The sequence below is a fragment of the Hemicordylus capensis genome, chromosome 16, assembly GCF_027244095.1.
Source record: "Hemicordylus capensis ecotype Gifberg chromosome 16, rHemCap1.1.pri, whole genome shotgun sequence".
NCBI lineage: Eukaryota > Metazoa > Chordata > Lepidosauria > Squamata > Cordylidae > Hemicordylus > Hemicordylus capensis.
Window position 1 is genome coordinate 1,227,601 of NC_069672.1, and position 21,727 is coordinate 1,249,327.

General features: G+C 47.3%; 1 protein-coding gene across 10 annotated transcripts in view; it reads right to left on the reverse strand.

Annotated features, from left to right (window-relative positions):
* CAMTA1 (calmodulin binding transcription activator 1) overlaps positions 1 to 20,733 on the reverse strand; it is a 687,465-nt gene extending 666,732 nt beyond the window's left edge. For 4 of the 10 annotated variants that reach the window (XM_053280673.1, XM_053280671.1, XM_053280672.1 and 1 more), the window contains exons 1-2: positions 20,200 to 20,730; positions 131 to 249 (exon numbers count right to left, since the gene is read on the reverse strand). In XM_053280673.1, coding sequence (XP_053136648.1) covers positions 131 to 249; positions 20,200 to 20,224 — 144 coding nt within the window. In that variant the 5' untranslated portion in view covers positions 20,225 to 20,730. Of the gene's footprint in view, positions 1 to 130; positions 250 to 20,199 lie in introns of all 10 variants that reach the window. The other 6 variants (XM_053280667.1, XM_053280665.1, XM_053280664.1 and 3 more) reach the window with 3 other exon arrangements.
* Between the last annotated feature and the right edge of the window lie 994 nt (positions 20,734 to 21,727).

The window sequence follows — 21,727 nt, forward strand, 5'->3', positions numbered from 1 at the left end:
GTTTTGCAAAACATGAGCACGTTTGCTCAGCACAGAGAGTGGCAGAGCACCGCTGCGTAGGATTTTGATTCCAACATCCTGAGGTTTAACCAAAGCAGCCAGTGAATGTACAGAAGTTGGCTCTACCTACCTCATTAGTGTTCCAACGGTGCCTCTCTTTTGGTAAACTGGAACATTTTGGTAGACATTCAAGCAGCTTTTTCGGCAAGAAGATTTTCACATGACTTCCATTGCTGTTCCCATGATCATCTAGAAGGAAGCAAAGCAATACATCTGCATCAGAAAGAGAACCTGATATCTCTGGGCTAAGAGAGCATGTTTGTACACAAATATTCAGCTCAGTTATTTGTCATCTCAACACACACTTCACTATTTGTGGCTGTAAGTAAGCCAAGGCCACCAGCCTGCCACCACAGAACCAAAAAGTTGGCCTTATTCCTGTCCCTGTGCCTTTAACTCACAAAGGTAAGTGATCATGGCCCATATAAACTGGAGGGCTGCAGTCTCTCCAGGCCTGCCAACCAACTGCTCCTGTTGTCAAAACATTTGCCAAGCTATACCGAACAAAGCTTAAGACGCAACACACCATCTTTTAATTAGTGGATTAAGCTACAGGAGAGCGCCAAGAAAACAGGTGTTGCTTTTTTATTCTTTCCCATTTTCACTGCTCCTTGTATGGACACCTTTTGGCATCCTAGGCTGACTCCTGTAAGAGGGACAGCTCAAGAAACCCTTTGAACTGTAATCCAGTTTGAACCAGGACCATTTCTGCACGATAGCCCAGATCCAGAAGAGAGTAAGGCTGACAAAATGAAGAACTGGGGAGGGAAGAGGCTTGCAACTCCTGTGAAGGCCAAACATTGATAATGGGCAGGTTCTCAAGTGATCACTCCGCATTTAAGCAAATAAAAGAAGTTGGATTTTTGCTGGCATTCAGATGAACACAACATTTTCCTTCCTGAAAATATATTTGGATGAAAACTTTGTGTGACAGATCACCATCAAGCAAAGAATCTTCCCCTTGAAGCTGGGATAGTTAACCAAGAGCATTCACTTAATGTGAGCCAATATTGTTGTTATGAGCAGAGGGCGGGGGGTGAGCTGCCTGTTTCCCAGCAGCAGCTCAGGTGGCTCTTCTCTCTCCCGTGCCGACTTCAGGCTAGCCATTCATCATGTAGAGATGTGCTGTTAACCATGCAGCTCTACCTGACAAATGGCCAGCCTGTAGGCAGCATAGCTCTTGGGCAGACGAGAGAGAGAGGGGCAATTCAAGCTGCTGCCGGGAGGCCGAGGCAGCTGCAACTCCTTCGGCACCCACTAGCTTGCCAGGACAAGCCGCTACCAATGTGAACACACACTTGGGCAGAGGGAAGTGGAGCCCTTTATGATATGCCTAGTGTGGGGCAAGTCCTGAATGAGAGCTAATGCCTCAATTTACTCATTTAAAGGAGCATTAACCTTCAGAATTAAAAAATAATCCCTTGACTTCTGTGAAACTGGGCAAGTTGCTTAGTAGAAACCAGAGGATGGAGCCATGGATTTGGTCCTAAGTGCCAAAGCACAGAACATTAACCACCTACTGGTTAAGGTGATTGTACGGATGAAGCAAGAGAAAACAGAAAAGAGATAAGTGAGTTGCCCAGCTGGGGATCGGGGAGGTGGAGTACAGACACACCAGCTCCTGACTTTAGAAGTCAAGCACTAGAGAGAGGCAAAAGGCTGCAATAGGGATCACTGCTCTGGTCCCTCCTCCTGGAGCTCAGCCTCTGATGGTCCATTGCAGTTAGCACACCTTCCGTGTCAAGGGCTCTTCCTAATCCTGCAAACAAAAAAAACCCACCCTGGACTTTGTTACTTGGAGAGCACTAGATAGGGAGGACACTCAGCAACTTGCACAGGAAGAAAAAACCCCAAACCACACAGGTAACTGATGACAGGTTATTGGTCACTGAAGCTAGGGATGATGGGAGTTGTAGTCCAACAACATCTGGGGACCCAAGTTTGAGAACCCCTGCTGTAGCCTGTAAACCTCAACTCCACAGAGCAGTCTAATGATGGAAAGAACAGGCAAAAAGGCCGCTTATCCCATTCTCAGTAGCTTTTCAGTTCTCCATATTATCACTTTAAGCTCAATTTTGTCCTTGCTCTTCACATTCATCAACACACACAGCCTGGGGGCTAGCAGTCATCATCCCCATCTTCAAAAAAAGGCAGAAAGGATCACCCCTCAAACTATAAACCTATCAGCCTACTCAGCAGAGTCAGCAAGCTCTGTGCTAGGCATCTATACTGGAAGCTTAGGATCTGGCTGGACCAAGCAAATCTTGAGGAGGAGCAGGCCAGTTTCAGGGAGGACCGATCCATGATTTGATCATCTTATTGAAAAAATATTCCACCCATATCACAACCATCTTGTATGAAGCTTTTATAGACCTCAAGGCAGCATTTGATTCCATCCTGCGAGTGGGAGAAGCTGGAAGCCTCCTCAGTCGGCCAGCACCTGCTACATCTCATACACATCCCTCAAAGCAAGGTGCAATTCCACAAAGTCACCTCTCCAGCGCCGTCCCAACCCAGAAGGGCATCAAACAAGGCTGCATCCTTGCCCCGCTCCTTTTCAACTTCTATCTCAGTGCCATGGTGGGTCATGTTAACAAATCAGATGTCCACGCTCCCAAGCTCTCAGACACACACAGACACAAAGACACACACCTCTACTCTGCTCTTTGCAGATCACACAGCAATTAACTCAAGGATCCCCAAAGATCTCTGAAGAGCTCTGAGGGCCCTTGCCCAATACTGCAAGGAAGACCAGCTGGAAGTCAACTACCATAAAACCAAAATCATGGCTTTGGCTAATTCTGGTGCATAAACAGGCACAAAATTGAGTATGTCTCATACTTTGAAATACCTGGAGGTATTTTAAAACATGAGGGGAGGCCAATACTTACCTGCAGCCCTCAAACTGTTTGAAGCCAAGCCACTGGTGCAACTCCTCTACAGCGCCCAATTGGGCTCCTTTTCCAACTTTGCCCCACTGGAGCTCAACAAGTACAAATTCCTAAGAACAGTTCTCCAAGTCCCATGGTGTGCTCACCTACGTCTGGAGACCAGTCAGGTGAAAGTGGAGGCCAGAGTTTGGATGGCCATACTCAACTACTGGCTAAGACTATCCTTCAGGCCACTAGGTCTAGCCCCCCAAACACAGCAGGACAACCACCAGTCCAATTGGAAATGACATATCTGACAAAAAAATCTCATCTCTGGGACTCTTCCCCACCCACCACCACCACCTCCTGGCCATGGGCTATATAACATAAGAACAAGAACAGCCCTGCTGGATCAGGCCCAAGGCCCATCTAATCCAGCATTCTGTTTTGCACAGTGGCTCACCAGATGCCGCTGGAAGCCACAGGCAGGAGTTGAGGGCAGGCCCTCTCTCCTGCTCTTACTCCCCGGAACTGGTACTCAGAGGCATCCTGCCTTTGAGGCTGGAGGTGGCCCACAGCCCTCCGACTAGTAGCCATTGATAGACTTTTCCTCCATGAAGTTATCAAAAGCCTTCTTAAAGCCATCCAGGTTGTTGGCTGTTGCCACATCTTGTGGCAGAGAATTCCCAAAGTGGATTATGCATTGTGTGAAAAAGTACTTCCATTTGTTGGTCCTAGATTTCCCGGCAATCAATTGGGATGGGATGACCCCTGGTTCTAGTGTTATGTGAGAGGGAGAATAATTTCTCTCTCTCCACTTTCTCCACACCATGCATTTTATAGACCTCTATCATGTCTCCCCGCAGTTGTCTTTTTTCTAAACTAAAAAGCCCCAGGTGTTGTAGCCTTGCCTCAAAAGAAAGGTGCTCTAGGCCCCTGATCACCTTGGTTGCCCTCTTCTGCACCTTTTCCAGTTCTACAATGTCCTTTTTTGATGTGGTGACCAGAATTGTACGCAGTACACCAAGTGTGGTCGCACCATAGTTTTGTATACAAACAGGCAAAAACAATCAAACAGTGCATAATGGGCAAAGAGCGCCAAACCCATCTAGAAGTGTCCTGAACTTCCTCACCACCAAAAGACTAAGATACACTGCATCCCCACCATATACCTAACGCAGTTGGAAGTCCCAAATCACAGAAGGGCCTTTACTCAGGCCCGATGCGGTGCCTTTCCCTCAGCTGTGCTAGAAGGCAGATACAGGAAGACCCCTTTCTTGCAACCCCTGTCCCCCTGAGATTCTGGGCAAGTGGAAACAACACAGCATGTCCTCCTCTATTGCCCATTCTACATAGACATTCATACCACACTCATTCTCCCTCAATCACTCAAGTCCCCAGGCCATTCAAGCCAACTCGACACCTCTCTCCTGCTCTCTGACTCCAATCCTGCCACCACACATAACGATGCCAAGTTCTGCATGGCAGCGTGCAAAATCCATCGGGTGCTGACAAGCAGCAAGATCTAAGCAGGCCTGACACAGCACACAGTTTTACAGTTCAGTTTTAGAATTTACAATAGCATTTTATAACCAGTATTTTATAGTTTTGCAGCTCTACAGATTTTAGGATTTTTAGATAGTGAGATTCTGAGGTGTTTAAGCCTTGGGAATTAGGCTTTTAGGATTTAGAGATTCTGGGATTTTAATCATTTTTATGCCACTTCTAAACCTTTTTAAAAATGCCATCTTTGTATCCTATTTTATGCTGGTCAAAGACCATAATAAAGATTTGGTTTGGTTTGATCTGATCACTTTGGTGATGGGTAAGGCACACATTTAAATGAAAAAGCAAAATGACACCTTAGTTTTCAACTGAAATGAATAGTACTGGGGTAAGCTGGTTACCCCTGAACTCTCATCTTCAAGGACAGGATAACCAAAAGCCCCACATCATGATTCAGGAGTCCATACAGCGAAACAGAACCACAACTCCCACGACCAAGTACCGAGGCAAGTACTCGGTCAAGGAAGCCACCATATAAATAAATTTTCTGTCCCACCACACAGTCCCACGAATGAACCCCTAAAGGTGATTGCTTGTTTTACATTTGAAGTATGTATTCCATACCTTGCCACCCATAAGGCAGATCCTATAAATAAGACACAGTCATCCCTTGCCAACCACGGTTTGACCAACCGCTGTTAGTATATGCAAATAGGAAATTGTGACAGGTCTTGCCAACCGAGACCAAAGCATCCGTGATTGGCAAGGTTTTTTAGTGATTTGGGAGGGGGGTTAAGTGATTTTGGGCGTTCAGAGGTTCAATCTGCTCATTCCTCTTAGTGACCCTTGCAGCCATTGCTGTTCCTTGCCAATTTAAAATGCCTTTGCATGATTTTGCGGGGGTTAAAACATTTCTAGAGGTTCGATCTTGGTGACTCTTGGCGATATTACAGGATTTTTTGTGATTTTCTTTAGCAATTTTTTTGGTATTGTTTCCTTTATTTTTAGGTCTCTTTGTGGTCATAGTTCCCCTAACCCCCTGTTTCCCAAAGACTTTAATGCCTCGCCAACCACGAAATTGCCAAAGGCGAGGTTTTGCCAGAACAGAACCCTAGCAGTTGGCGAGGGATGATCGTAGTACATTGGAGAGAACAGCAACCAGAATGCAATGCATTTGTATACAAGCCTCTGAGAATGCCGAGGTCTGTTCCTTCAGTCACGTCTGCCTTACAGCCAATTCTGGGAGACACACCCTATGCGGATTCTTTCAGTTTTTCTTCACACTACTTCCACTGCAAGTCTTTTTTTTTAAAAAAAAAACTTTTTATTGCTCTGCCTTGGATGTATCTCTTCCAGTACATCAAAATCCTTCTTCAAACTAAGAAGTCAGAGCTGCAACCAGCATTCCATCTGACGCCAGAATTAAACAACTTCTATATTTGACATTTCTTCAGATTTGGCAAAAGGCAACCTTTTGCCAAAAGGTTGGTAAAAAGAAGTAAAAAACAGCAGGATCCCAATCTTGTATTATGATTTGGCAGCATCTGTTATTTCTGAGGTATAAAAATTATGGTAAGGAGACAACCCAATTCATTCAAGTTTGGAAAGATGTGTTTTAGCAGGACCAAGAATGACGCTGTAGAATGTTATATGTTTAATGTTTTGCACTCAGAGGCTTGGGTCTGTTTTTTCTCTCTGCTTTTTAATGAGGGTTTTTATAAATGTATTGTAATGGTGTCTGGAGACGGACGGACGGACGTCTTCTGCCTGAGTGCCAGAAGAGGATCTGAGGGAAAGCGAGGGGATTGGTGGCAACCACAAATAATGGCTGGCTAGTGATCTAAGCATAGATTTGTGGACCCGATCATGTATCGAGACAAAAATGGAACTGCAGGTACCAACTAGTTCTCATTAAGGTGATCAGTCTGTGTCTGGCCTATACCCCTCAGACAGAAGGTGAGGGCTCAAACGACTAAATGCTTTCCCATAAAATAGGTTCCTAGTTCTCTTTAGAGGAGCATTCAATCTCAAGCTGTCATTTGATCTGGTACAGGCTGGACACTGGCTTAATCTTAGTGAGGCCTACATCCAATTCAACATCAGATTGCTTTGAGCAAGTTCTTGCAGCCATTAGCCAAGTTAATCCAAAATAAACTACGCCTGCTAGTTCAACAGGCCTACTCAGATGCTCTTCTCAGGCCATTTCCCACTGCTAAGGAGAACAGCGATGTCAGTTCACGTCTTCGGCTGCCCCTATTATTCCAGATATTCAGATGAGATCACAACAGGTAGAAGTTGCATTTTGAGCAATTTGTCACACGAGACCAAGAGGTGCATAGGAAGCCACAACAGTAGCAGGAAACTTCCAAATTCAGCAGCAAGCCCATGAGTGGAAATAAGGGAAAGTGTTAACCAGGTTACCACTCAGGGGCAGAATTGCTAGATTATTCCTCTAGGCAATTTTAGTGTCAAGAGAAGTATTTTTGGGAGATGAAATAAATGTGTCATTGGAGACATATTGCTGCACGATTATCCAATTCAAGGCTTTCCTTCTGAAGCTTTGAAAAATAATATATTACATTGAACATCCCATCCTGTATTTAGCTAGCATACAATTTTTCTAGATCACAAGCAGACTGATAACTTGATGGAATTCATCTCTATATAGTAATGTGAAGGTGCAGTGATGCAAGTCACACCACCACTTTGTTGTCCAACAGAGCGCTGTGCAGGTAAGCAGGGAGGGAGGTTACGTGTTTTAAGCCCCAGCAGCATCCAGGACACATTGCGCCAAAACTCTAGACCACATTTCAAGAAACCACTCCCAGGTTTCCTTGCACAGGAGTGGGTGGTGAAACCTAAATACATGGAATGAGCTGCCCAAGTCAGAATCCTGGCTCAAAATCACTGAGCGATATCAAATACATCTAAGAATAATCTTTAACAAGGGGGGTGGACGGGGGGGGATATACTGGAAAGCAGGAGTAGTGCTAAAAATAGGCATCTGGGTGACAGACTGCAAGCTCAACATGCGCTGGAAGATGAACAGAGCAGCCATCTATAACCAAAGCAATGTTCAGCTCTGTGTAGATAGCCAGCTTCTCTCCTATCAAGCCCTGGAGTCACAGCATTTGTACCATTTAGGTTTGCTCCTAGGCACTCATTTTTCACAGTCTGCAAAATAAATTTCTTTCCTTTCTGCAGCTAGAGCACTTAGCTTTAATAATAATAATTAGAGAAGAGCTAAGGAAGTGAGAGGGATCTATGAACACCTTTAAAAGTGAACAAGATGAAACTAAAAACAGAAGAGCTATTTGCACAGAAATATCTGCAAGTAATGACAATTAGAAAGGACCTCCCTTGTATTATGAGAAATAAATATCAAAGTTTTCACACACAGTTGTAGGCAATTGCCTCTCTGCCAAAGAAGTTTGCTGAGACCCTAAGATGTACCCTTTTTTCAAATATTTATGTCCCAAATTTCTGTCCCATTCAAGGGATTATCATGTCAGCTAACATTCCCTAAAAGACGAGACACCAAGTAAAAGGGTGGAAACAGATTAAAACAAGAGAGCCATTACAATTAGAATTTTCTTAACACAATAGAGGTATAAAACAGTAAGAAAGAGAGGGCAAGAGATCAGTAAAGTGCCAGGCAGAGGTAGCATGTGACAGTACAGTCTGTCCAACTGCAAAAGAAGGCAGGACAAACACACACTGCCTGAGGAGGTGGCAGCAGCATTTTCTCCCCAATGGCAGAGATACTGATGCAGGCACAAGACAAGCCCTGCTGAGCTAGACCTCTAAAGGCCCGACTAGTCCAGCATCCTCTTTCCTGGTGGCCAAGCCGATGTCTCTGGAAAAGCCACAAGCAGAGCATGAAGGAGAGACCCCTCCCAACTGACAGGCGCATACTTTCCCCTGAATGTGAAAAGTCAGTTTAGTCTGATCCCGCAGAGTCACCTGGCCGAGTGGCCATCACCACAACTTGTAGAAGCAAACTTCATATATTAAATGGGCTGGGTGAAGAAGGATCCTCTTTGGTCTGACCTGAATCCACTGAATCCACTTTCACTGGGTGACCCACATTCAGTGGAAGGAGAAAATACTCGCTTTCCACAAACCTCAATGTCATCTCCTTTTTATTCATCTTTCTTCTAAACTAAAAAGCCCCAAATGCCTTAGCCTTTTTTTGTAAAGGAAAGTATTCCAACACCTTGATCGCCTCAGCTGAGCCTGTTCTGTTCCTAAAAATATCCCTTTTGAGATGAGAAGCGTGTGACATGTTTCAAATGCAGCCTCACTACCGATCTATATGGAGGCATTACAATACAGGCCATTTTGGTTTTATTCCCATTCCTAGCATAGAATCCGTCTTTCTCATTGCCATCACAATCACTTCGAAATGGTCTACTACTCCAACGGAGCCAGGGAGTCACAGAAGCCTTGAGAGTCCTTTGCCAGCGGTGATGGCCAGCAAGCAAGCAAGCAACTAGCACATCCGCTACAGGGGCTGAAATCAACAGGAGAGATCCTAAACTGTGCAACGTTGTGACGGGATTGTGAGTGTCCAAGTATCAAAATCCATGCTGAAATTCCAGAACCTGTGGTAAGGAGGATACAGGTGGCCCTCGTTATCTGTGGTCCCATCACCCACAGCTTCACATATTTGCGGTCGGGCAATATAGACCCGACCTTGTTATATGTGGTGGTGTTTAAAACAAAAAAATAGGCAAAATTAACCTATCCATGGTTCCTGGGTGGCCAGAAATGATTTCTGATATCATTTCTGGCCACCATTTTGCAGCATGGAGCTATTTTGTGGTTTAATTCCCCCCCCACCAAAAAGTTGGGGGGGGATTCTCAGAAATTTCAAAGGTTTGCAAGTGGGGGCGCTTTCTGGAGAGCAAAGTACTGTGCTTTACTCCCTTTATTTCTGCTTTTTTGTACCTTTTTTTAGGCTCAAGGAACCTAACCCCCCCCCCAATTCCCATAGATGTTATTTGCAGGTTCATTGTCCATGTCTGTAGGCTGGAAGGGAACCCCCACAAATAATGAGGGCCATCTGTACTAACAGAAGACTCTGTCTATATCAAGAACCCTTACTTTTATACAAGGTGGATTGATTCAAGTAAAGATGATTTAAAACATTGATTTAAATCACCAAGAGAAAACCTCAGTTTAAACCACTAATTTAAATCAAGTTTTCCACTGATACTTCTTCACATATTTCTTAAACAATGATGCAAATCTGAACAATGAAGCACGTTTATTGAGTTGTGAAGTGAACATTTACAACATCTAGGATGGTATACTTCTTGTAGTTTTTTAGATAATTTGATTTTTACTATTTCAGGAAATAATATACAATACCCATTTGCTTTTTAATGTCATGGATACCATTACTTGTGCCTTGCGTATCCTGGTAGTACTGCTTATACTTGGTACATTTTCCTTTTACCTAGACAAGGGGTTTCTTCAAAATATTCCCTGATGGGGTGTTTCCTACACCCAGAAGCTCTGGCAGTTTTTCACAGCAGCAAAATGTGAGGCAATACAAGAGCCAGATACTTCAAAATGCCTCCCCCCGCTCCTCCTTTCCTGTATTGCTTCTCCTTTCCTGTACTGCGTCTCTCTTTTTAACTCCTCTGCCTCGGCCCAGCACCACCACAAAGCACCCACCTACTATCCAGCCTATGTCTTTGCACATGAAAAGCAGGCTAACTAACCCAATGAAAGCCCAGGAATTTACAGAGGCAAGAGCTGGTAGTTGCTGGGCACTGCAGCAGACCAGAGCCATGTCCATGAGAGGAAACTGAAATGAATGCCTGTGTTAGACTGGTAGGTAACTCAAATGTGTGAGAGATAGGAGTCATTAATTCTCTAAGCGTAAGTGCTGGTGTAGCAACCAGGAGGTATAGCATGCTTGTACTTGTAATTAGATTTAATTTAAAACCACCACCATCCCCTTTTTTAAAAATACACAAGAACTGGAAATTTAGTATTTTTTGTATTTATTTTTTAAAAAAAAACCAATTTAAATCTGATTTTAAAACTGCAATTGTTTCATTTTTATGGGGGGGGGGAATAACAGATTTTTATCTACCTTGCATTTATAACAGCTGTTACACTTCTGTGTATATGCAAATGTTGATTAATATTTCTAAGAGGGTCAAAGATCTTCTATATTATTAACAGAGAGCATACTTCCTTTAAAATCAACCCACCTATCACCCCAACAGCAACCCTCTCTTTTATTTAACACGGAAGGACCTGCAAGGCAGCCAAGAGTTAGAACTCTCTCTCTCTCTCCCCCCCCTCGGCTACCAAGCAGGGAAAGCTCAAGGACAGCTCTGGCTTCCCACAAATCCTCCAGGTAATCAGGTAAGCTGTGATAGACTAGCAGCAAATTCCACTGCAGAGATCTTTCTGTTGATGATTTGCTGCCCCCAGCCTACGGCCGGTCAATAAAGCGGGAACTCAGCAGCTGAGCTGCAGCAGCTGGCGTACTACGTTTTGCAGGCACGGGAATCAAAGCCGACAGCCACACGAGATTCCCTTCAAGGTCCAAATTCCAATATGGACACGGCATTCAGGCACTTGTTTACCCAACTGCAGAGGTTAACAAGCAGAGCACCAGATTTTAAAGCTTTTCTAGTTCATTCAAAAGGCAGATCACAACACATCTAGGGTTGGCAACAGAGATTGTCCTCAGAAGTCTCTGTCCAGCAGTCCAGCTGCTGAAGTTTGCTAACGACAGGCACAGTCGATATTCCCCCTTAGCTCTTCTTCCAGCAGACCCTGGCCGTTCAATGAAAATGCTTGTTTTGCCAAGAAGTAGCTCCGCAACTGCCCCTACGTTCATCTAGAAAATACACTCAGCACAGTCATCTGTATCCACCTATTAACTAATCATTGTCCTCCTCACCTCTTGGTATAAATATTTACTTAAACACCACACGCTTCGAAACCCAAGCACACCCTTTGACATTTGACTGGCAGCCAGGGAAAACCAGGTACATTATATTCAATTTTGTTTTTATTTGTTTGTTTCCCTAATGGGAACATCTTACAATGCTCACACATGTAGCCTCCCATTTAAATGCAAACCAGTGCAGACTCTGCTCATTTAAGATGATCCCCTTAAAAAGCAGAGGTTAGATACAGGTTAAACGTGCCTTTACTCAAAGCAACAGGACTCTGAATTCCTGATTTCTAATATCAAAAAACTTGGAAAAAACCTAGTCTTGGATTCAGGAAAATATAAGAGAGAAAATGTGAATGCAAACGATCCACACAACAATGCCAGGGGAGGAGCGAGAAACAGAACATGATGGAAAGGACAGCAAACAGTCTAGAGGTCTTCAGAACAGCATTGATGCAGCACACATGCTGGAATGAGGCTCTTCCTGCTGGGCATGCTGCAAGCCCCTGCCACCCAGGACAGCGGCAGAGGCACAGGACAGCTGGGCAGCAGCTTTAACCTTATGCCCCTGCCCCCAGTTTCTCTCTCTTCGCTGTCCCCATCCACATAACCCCTGCCCCATTGAGTGAAGAGGCACTTTTCCAAGTGATGACTCTCTTCTGTTTATCAGGGGGAGAGGAACTGGCTCCATTCATCTCAACACAGCATCCATCCCAGGGGCAGCTGGGGGTGCTCTTCTGTATTTCTTTCCAGATTGTGAGCCCTTTGGGGACATCAAACCATTTTCCCACGCTATATGCTATGCAAATCACGAAGGGAACTTATAGGTTAAGAAGTAGAATGCAAATATTTGTATGAATAATAACAACATTGTATTGTATGGTATAAATCATTATAAGGTAAAGTGTGCCGTCAAGTCAATTTCAACTCCTGGCGCCCACAGAACACTGTGGTTTTCTTTGGTAGAATACAGGAAGGATTTACCATGGCCTCCTCCCATGCAGTAAATCCTCTGATACCTTTCAGCATCTTCCTCTATTGCTGCTGCCCGATATTGGCGTTTCCCATAGTCTAGGGAAATACCAGCGGGGATTCTAACCGGCAACCTTCTGCTTGTTAGTCAAGCTTTCCCCGCTGCGCCACTTAAGGTGACTCATAAATCATTGTAGGGCTTGACAAATTCTAGGTGCCAGGGAGCCATGGTACCTAGAAATTTAAACATGATAACTAGTCTAGAATATTTAGAGGTCAGAGGTATTTAATGAAATCTTTATTTGTCCCAGGAAGCCCTGTTTCTGTTCTAAGAGAAACCCATTTACCCTCCCTGCATAACGTCCATCACTAAGTGTTCATTGCCTAGCTCTAATTTTTTGGAAGGGCTCCTAGATACCAATTAAATCTGTCAAGGCCTGATCTATTGTAAGCCACCTTGGATTTCTTTTAAGCATTGGTATAAGAAGATCAGAAGCTGCCTTCTACCGAGACAGACCCTTGGTCCATCAATACAGTCTGTGTATTGTCTACACAGACTGGCAGCAGCTTCTCCAAGAAGTCTCTCTCAGCCCTATCTTGGAGATGCTGCCAGAGAGGGAACTTGGAGCCTTCCCAAAGCAGCCCCATCCCCCAAGGGGAATATCTTACAGTGCTCACATGTAGTCTCCCATCCAAGAGGCAGACCCTGCTTAGCAAAGGGGACAATTCATGCTTGTTACCACAAGACTAATAGTATATTAGAGATTGAGCTACAGGTTTGAATCTCGCCGCTGCCATGTGTTCACGTGATGGCCGTAGACAAGCCATTCCCCCTAAGCTTCAGTGCCGCCCCCACCATCCACAGTTTGGGGAAGATACTACCCCACAGATTTGCTGCAACTACCTCACAAAGTTGTTGTAAAACTTACAGCACGATAATATGCAAGAAGCACTCTGGACACTGGAAAATGCTATACAAATGCAAAGGATTGCTTTAGACTAAAAGGCAAGGTACAAATCTTTTTAAAATAAAAATATGCCTGCTCTTGAGAAGGAAAGTGTGTGGCAAACACATTTCAGTGACTACCTCTATTACAGATGGTAAAGACCAATTAAGAGGTAGTTACTCTCAACCAAGAAACATGAGAATAAAGCCCATGCATTAAATGTAACTGCCTCAAAAGGATGTGGGTTTCCCGTGTTCTCAGTTCACGCTAAAGTGCAGGGGGTGGGGTGGGAGAGAATACATTCCTCCTAAAAGTAGCCATGCTGCTGCACATCCGGAGTCTTTCCGGACTCAGGCTAACCCTGCTGAACTGGGCATGTGGATCGAGGGTCCTATGCTGGCACTGCAACTTCCAACTTCTGTAGGACGGATGGTCGATGCAAACATCAACTGGCTCCATTTTCCACTGGAATGAGTAAGGTCTCCATAAAAATGATATCCTTTATCATCCTGTTAAAATTCTGGATAATGGGCACTTGTGCCTTGAATATGTATATACCGCTTTTCAAAAAGCGGTATATACATTCAAAAGTTCCCAAAGCGGTTTACATAGAGAAATATAAATTAAGAAGATAGATCCCTGTCCCCAAAAGGGTCACATTACATAATATTAAGTAACATTACAACAGTGGACAGACCTATCCATAAAAGTCTAAGCAGAGATGCCCGTCAGGGGCATTCTGAACGGTCACCTCCATGGACAAGGGGCACACAGGCCCAGAAACGGAACTGACCGAGTAACTCTCCAAGGGTCCTCGTCACGCAGCCAATGGCTTATGATATACAGGAAGGATTTCAATCCTGTAGATGGTCAGCCCTCCTGATTTCACAGACAGTTAAGTCCAGAGATTATTAAACATTAAGTTTTATAAGTTAACCAGAGCAGCATCTCCAATTATTAGCGCGACTAGTGAAATACTTGTCTTTGTACAATCATTAAAAAGGAGAGAAATTGCTCCCTTTATACTTTTGACAGAGGTTAAGTGTCTTGTGATTAAGCAAGGAATATTTTGTCATTTCTCTCCTGGAAAATGTATGTATGAAGAGAGAGTGTGTGCACACCCAATATACAAATAAGGTCAGCACAGGAAAATTACAACAAATATTTACCAAGTGGAAAATAATGATGGTCAGGTTGTCTAGAACAACCTGAGCTTCCGTAAAGGACAGTGTAACCCACTTTAAAATTACGCAAGACAAGCTTGGTTTCACTCAGACACAGAAAGTTAACACAAACTAGCAAGGATAAGATGTTCTGTAGAGAAAGAAAACCAAGAAGCTTGAAATATGGCAAGCTCAGAGCGTCCACATGGTGCCAAGTACATTACAAGCATATTTTCCCCATTTCTACCAATATTGCCTCAGAGCACCGAGACCACCATTGTGGGAGAGCAACCTGGAAGAGGTATTTCAGATGACCAGAACATGACAACTCCCATCCCATAAAGACAAGCCTGCATGAAGCCGTCATGCTTTAAAAAACAGGAGCATCAGCTGAAGTCCGTGGCCGAGCTTTCTAGAGTAATAAATTACTGAAATAAATGACCTTGTTGGTTTATCACCTCAACCCATTCGCAGCCACTGAACCCCAGAAGAACCACCCTTCCCAAAGATATCACAAGAACTAAGTTTAAAACGTCATCCAAACGGCTAGCCCACATGAAATCTACTCACCTTACATAACAGCTGTACCAAACCAGTACAGAGAACCACCTTTTTACATGGGAGAAATGCTACTGCACGCCCATCTAAATGCTTAAAAGGTAGAGCCAGCATGCCACCCTCCACTTCCTCTCTCAGTTCAGCTGTGCTAGCCTGACTTAGACCACTGTTTCTACGAGGATATACAAGCTCTGAATCCTCTATAGATCAAAGCACAACAACATGCAGAAATAATGAATTCAGGCGCTCAAACCACTGATTTTGTGGATGCAAAACACAGTTATCAGGGCCCTATTTATGATGGCACGTTCCATTTAATAAGCACAGCCACAAATAAAGAGCTTTTAAGGCAAGAAAAGCGACAAACCTGGTAGAAGCACTGAATGACATTTTTTGCCTGCCACATTAAAAGACATTTTTGCTTTATCCATTATCAGCATGCCGCTACTCTTAATCCTTCTACTGTTGTTCAAATGCCACTGCATTCTACATTGCTTTACCACCACCTCCCAGCATCTTTTTGCTCCCCAACCTTCAGCTCCCCATTCATAGGTGAGTGCGAAGACCAGTGTGAGGCTATAGGCAACCTGGGTCTGTTTCAGTACAGAGCTAGAAATGACCCAGGAGATCCCAAGCGCCTGGTCACCCAAGGGCCCGGCAATTTCATGAAGCTGTGCAAGGCTTCCACACAATTTGATGTTAGTGGCACACACACACACACACACACACACACACATCTAGAAATCCTAAATAAAAAGCTTTCCAGTCTTGCTGGTGTTACACAATGCAGGAGATGTGGCATAATGTTTCTGACAAAGTTATGTAAACAGAAGAAAAAGAACCAGCACAGCAGAAGAAAAACACTTGCATATGGTTTGTGTGTGTTCTTGTTAAACTCCTCTGGATCTGATTATTATTCAGAACAGTAAACATCCCCTCCTTGTCATGGTGAAGCTATTACTACATCCATATGGCTGAAGGCTGGGCACAGCTTCCTTCCACTCCACCCCATTCCATCTTAGTGCTTGTGAAGTTCTGAAATATTTTGCAACTGATGCCCTAGCAGTCTTATATGGAGACACACACTGAAGCAGGAGAAGAGCATTTGACCATTCAAAGAATAAACCGGTGCGTAATCAAAATAAAGGCAGAATGTTTAACTCTTAAAAATATTTACCTTTGAAACTCTTGTAAAGATCTCATTAAGTTAAGATGCAAATATACTCTCTTGATCTGTCTATGTGAATAGTTTTTGAAAGGATCAGCCAATACTTCTGCTCCAAATCTCTTCAGCAGTGCATCACTACCCCCTTGTGGATATGCAATAAAAGCCTCATCTCGGATCTTCTAGTTTGCAAACCTGTATTCTCTCCATGCAAGTTTCCAGGCATTAACTCTTTCGTTCACAAGTCCTAATAGTTTTCTATTAGGTTTGCTCATTAGTTCCAAGAGAACCTCAACACCATTTTATATCATAAAACAGCCCCCACTGAGAAACCGCCACCACATTTAATCCTATTTTACAAAAAGGAACCAATTTAAGAAACACAACAAACATCTTCTTGCCTATTTTCAACTCTAGGCAGAGCTTTCCATTACTATCACCTTTGTTTCAAGGGGTGCAATTAACACTTCATGGCCATTTGTAGTAATATTTGTTTGAACTGTGAATATGCTGTATAACCATTTCATTTCATAATCCCAAACAGATTATTCAGGTGAAATGTCACCCACCCTTGGCCTAATAAGTCAATAGCTTCTTTTCTTTTGACACACAAAACATGCAATCTCTTAGGATGGTTCAACACTGCTCTCATATTCTGGGATATTCCACATCCCAGATGTATTTTTATTACTTTCCAGAGCAGACAGTGCCTCAACATGAGATGTTTGGCCTCCAGCATCTCCAAAGCATTAGAAATACCTCAAGGCAAGACATGCCCTCATAAATCAAAACAGGGGTGTACATGCAACTTCTGACTACCAGACATTGCAAGTATTTTATGGGACTCCAATAATAAACACCTACACCACCATGAGAACATTATAAATGTACATTACTATTTATACATTGCATGAAGTCAGACACCAGGCACACAAGGACATAAGCAGCTCCACCTGATGGAGGCAGGCATGCACGCACATACACACATTCCAAGCATGAATGCCGATCTATTGATCTGTACAAGCAATATGTGCGCATGGTCAATTTGAAAAGGAGGAGGGAAGTGGAGAAGAAGACTTCTCCACTAAGGCAAAATATATGCAGCACTTTAAAAAAAACCATCTGAACGTAACAAGTGAGTGATCCCCAACCTCCTGCCAGCTCAAAGAGAGTGATGCTTTTTGAAAAACCGGCTCTCTTTATGAGAACAGGAGAGGGGATCCAAGACCTACCATCCTCCCTGTTCTACACACTCTTTTGCCTTCTACATGAACTGTATGCAAATTAAGAGGGGGTGGGGATTGCTGAAATCCCATATTAAGACCATTTTATGGGGCGGGCATATGATAATGAACAGCAATTACCGTGTGCTCTGCTGTGATCAGAGAGTGCTCCCAGCACCAAAAGAACCCCAGCCAAGAACAGATGGCAGTTGTCCCCACTTTGAGGAGTCCTACTTACTGCTAAGAATGCCAATCCCCTCCCGTTAGGGAACAGATATACAACTGGCTTCGTTTGCCCTTTTAGTTCGCATGGGCGACTTGTCGTCACCTTCCCCTTACTTGTGCACAGTGACGAGACTTGCTCTGCTCTCCACATAATGCAAGTCAAACCGAGAGCACCTATACTTGACCAACAGGCAACCGAGGCAGATTTTGATAGCCCAGTAGCTGCAAGGCCATAACTAGGCATTGGAGTGCATGTGGGGGAAACCAGAGAGATAACACACGAAGGTGAAATAAAAGCACAACTGCAGAAGTCGATTCAGCGTGGCCCCCTTCATATGTCTGGCACCATGAACGAGAAGATTAAGAACGTCTTCAGTATGCCAAGGGTTAAAACAGACTCTGCCCCATTAAGCTTACAGTGTGCACAAGCAAAACACATGGGGGGGGGAGCGTCATAAGAAAATTAACCATACAAGTTGTGTAAATGCTACCCAGTGGAATTGCCTTCTCTGTATAGGGAGGAACACAGCCCAAGGGTGTCTGCATACCACAGCCCTGTCCTCTATCCAGAGGCAGGAAGAAGACCCCCCCCAGTCCCACAGACTGCAGCCTAGAATGTACCACGCTCCGCACTGGACCATATATATCCACTTGTCTATACACGTTGCTCTCTATCTGCTTGTGCATGCCGCACATCTCCCAAGCAAGGCATTGCCTCTTGCGCCTCCACATCTTCTTCTTGAACCGCACCAGAAGAGTGACCATATTGGGGAGAATCTCCCAAAGCATCTACTGCCATGAGACAAGAAGCTCCCGTCCTCTGCACAACCTGCCCCCTCCCCTACAGAGGGGAGCAGAAGTGAACCAACTATCCCGAGTCAGCTTGGCCTCCGCCATACATTTTACAAGAGCTGCACACGCACTTCACAAGATCATAACCCATTGCTGTACCAAAACAGAGAGAGAGAGAGTGTGTGTGTGTGTGTGTGTATCTCTCTCTCTCTCTCTGCCCCCATACACTTGTTTTTACAAGGAACAGTGCCCACCTCTACGGCCAGCAGATGAGCAATCCTACACCCACTGCTCCCCATGCGTTCAGGAAGTGAAATGATTGAACACTTTACCCTGCCTGTGTTGACTAAGGAGGAGAAACGGATTGGCTTTATTCTCCTGGGCCTTGCCCTCAGCAGAGGCAACAGGACACCACTGCCCTATCTAAAGGCAGGATGCACAGGTCTTCCTGTCCCCTCACCGCACCTTGTCTGTCCTGCGTGTAGCTGACACAAACCCACCCACCCACCTCCACACTCTCCCCCTAACATCAGGAGCAGCAAATCGCATTCCTTCCCTCCAAGTGCGTGTAAATGCTTGTGACCTCTGCGTGGCTCCTATCTAAAGCCTGCTTTAGATAGTAGCTGGACCTGCCCCGCCACTCCTGCCACCAGAGCATCTGCATGCCCCTGTCTGCTGCCCTCGGTCCTCCCGAGGTGAAGGTTCCCGCTTCTGCCTACAACCTGCTCTGCGGGCAGAAGTATTCCAAGGCAAGAGAAGAAGACACCAGGCCCCATACGCCAACTCCACTGCCCCCAGAGAGGTGAGGCTGGCAGAGAGGTGAGGCAGAGAGGTGAGGCTGGGCACCCATCTCTCTTCCCCTCGGTGCCTGAGAGTGACGCCCACAGACAGGTGCCAGGCAGAACAGATGCACAGGCCCCCTTGGCACGCCTGGGTGGCCGGCTCCCCAGGGCGCTCGAGGCTACGGCCGCCCTCTGGCAACCCCCCACTCCGTGTGCAGACGCAAAGAGAGGCACAAGCGGCCCCCACTTGTGGTGCACACGAGGGTGCCCCAGGGTGCCGGGCAGCCACCCCACTGGGCATGGCAAACCCGGCCAGCCGAGGGCCAGCACATGCTGCTGGCCCTCCTCTCCTCCCTCCCGCGGGGGGGTCTACATCCCCGGGGGCAGCCTCCAGGGGGGCTTCTCGGCCAGCAGAGCCCCCCTCCCGCTACCCGCTCGAGCACGTGGGAGGCGCGTGCCTGCCCCTCTCGGGCCTGCCACCTGCCGGACCCCCACTCCGGAGGCTCCTCTCGGCCTCCCCCAGGGGAACGGGCACTGAGGCTGGGAGGAGGAGGGAGAGGAGGGGGAGCGCCCATTAGGGGCAGAGAGCGGGGGGGCGGGAATAGCGGGCGAGCTGTGGAGGCCCTCCTCCCACGTGCGGGGTTTCTGGAACAGGAACGACGGGGGGGCGCAAGCCACTGGTCCAGACGGGGGGGGGCTTGCTGCTGCTGCCCCCTCCTCCTCCTCCCCCCTCTGCGGGGAGCGGCCTGCCCGAGGCGAGAGGAGGAAGCCCCGAGGAAGCAGAGCCAGGAGCCGAGGGAGAGAAGGAGGGAGGGAAGGAGGAGGGGCTCTGTCTGCCCCCCCGGACTGCTGCGCCCCCTTCGGAACTTCCCGGGCTGGGCGAGAGCGGCGGGGGGGACAGAGGGAGAACAGTGAGCCGCGCGCATGCGCGCTCCCGCCCGCGCCCCTCAGCCAGCCAGCCGGCGTGTCCGCGTGTCGTCCCCTCCCTCGGCCGCCGCCGCCGCCGCTCACCTTCCGGCTTGTTTTCGGCGGCCATTTCCCCTCCGCGCGCCACATCCTCCTCCGCCGCCGCCTTCTCCTCGCGACCGGGACCCGCGCGCCGCCGCCTTGCCGCCGCCTCCCGCGACTTCCGCTTCCGCCGCCGCGGCCCCGCCTCCACCTCGACCTCCTCCTCCGCCTGGCAGCGCCTCCGCCGTTGCGGCTGCTGGTGGGGGTGTTCCGGCGGCGGCGGCGTCTCCCTCGCCTGGCCGGCCCGCCTTCCTGCCTTCCCTCACGGCCACCTTCTTCTTTTCCTCCTCCGGCCGGCTACCGCCGCGCGCGTCGCCTGCTCGTCCTCCTCACACACACCCCAGGCTCGCCATTGGGCCCGGGCCCGGAGCGACGCTCCCCTCAGCCAATCGTGACAGGCCGGAGGCGGGCCGGAAGAGAGGATGGGCCTGACAGACAGTCCCGGCGGCCTACCGCGACCCGGCTCGACGGGAGGGCGGGAGCCGAGGGGAGGGGCGGTTCGGAGGCACTCCGGCGGCCATGATAGGAGGGGAGGGGGGGGAAGCAGCAGGACGGGGGCAGCCGGCGCTGGGCGCGGGCGGGCGGCCAATCGCGTTCGGAGGAGGAGGAGGCGGGGAAGGCGCGGTCGAGCGACAGCCGCCTCGACCAATGGCGGCCCAGGGGGAGAGTGCAGGGGCGTGGGGGGGGCGAGAGCCAGTGACGCCAATGCCGGACCACGAATGAGCGGGATCCAGGCGGCAGGAGGCCCCGCCCCCGGAGAGAGGGAAGCCGGCCGAGCTGCACGCGCTCCCATTGGCCGGCAGCCCTGACAGGCAGCCGCGCCCCTCCTCGCCCGAAAGCGGCGCGCGGATTGGCGGAGGCGCTTCGGGCCCGGCGGCCAATTGGCGAGGTGCTGGATCCTTCCCGGGCGCTGCTGGGGCAGCGGGTTCTCCCCGCGGTCCGCATCTTCGGACCCTGGTGGTGACCCCTTGAAAGGATTCTCCTTTGCCCAGGGAGCTCTGAGGATCCACCCGCAGCCGCCTCCCTGGCTGCTCCCTCCTCTGCCCTTGGAGGAGCCTCTGGTGCCTGTTTGGATTCCATCCATCGCCGGATGCCCGAGTAGCTGCAGCTGCTTCCCCGGGATCCGGGACCTTCCTCCTCCTCCTCCTCCAGTGCCAGGAGGACTCACTGGGAAGGCCATGAACAGCCGCCCTGGAAGTCCCTCAGCTGATTGGCAAGAGGCTACATCAATAAAATGCAGAAGAAGAAAATTTGTTTCTATCCATTACTGCGCGTCAGTTACTGCATTGTCTCCCTAAGGGTTTGGCACTTGCTTACCAAAGGATGGCTTCCAGTCGCGATGGAAATCACAAATGGCGAAGAAATTCTATTGACTTGGATTCCCTCCTGAGCTATTGATAGTGTGGGGCCATGAATGGGCCCAGTTAGCGCTCAAAGGATCCTGGATGTCAAACACCAAAACAATATTATTATTATTAATTTATTTATTTATTTTATATCCCACTCTTCCTCCCAATAGCCCAGAGCGGTG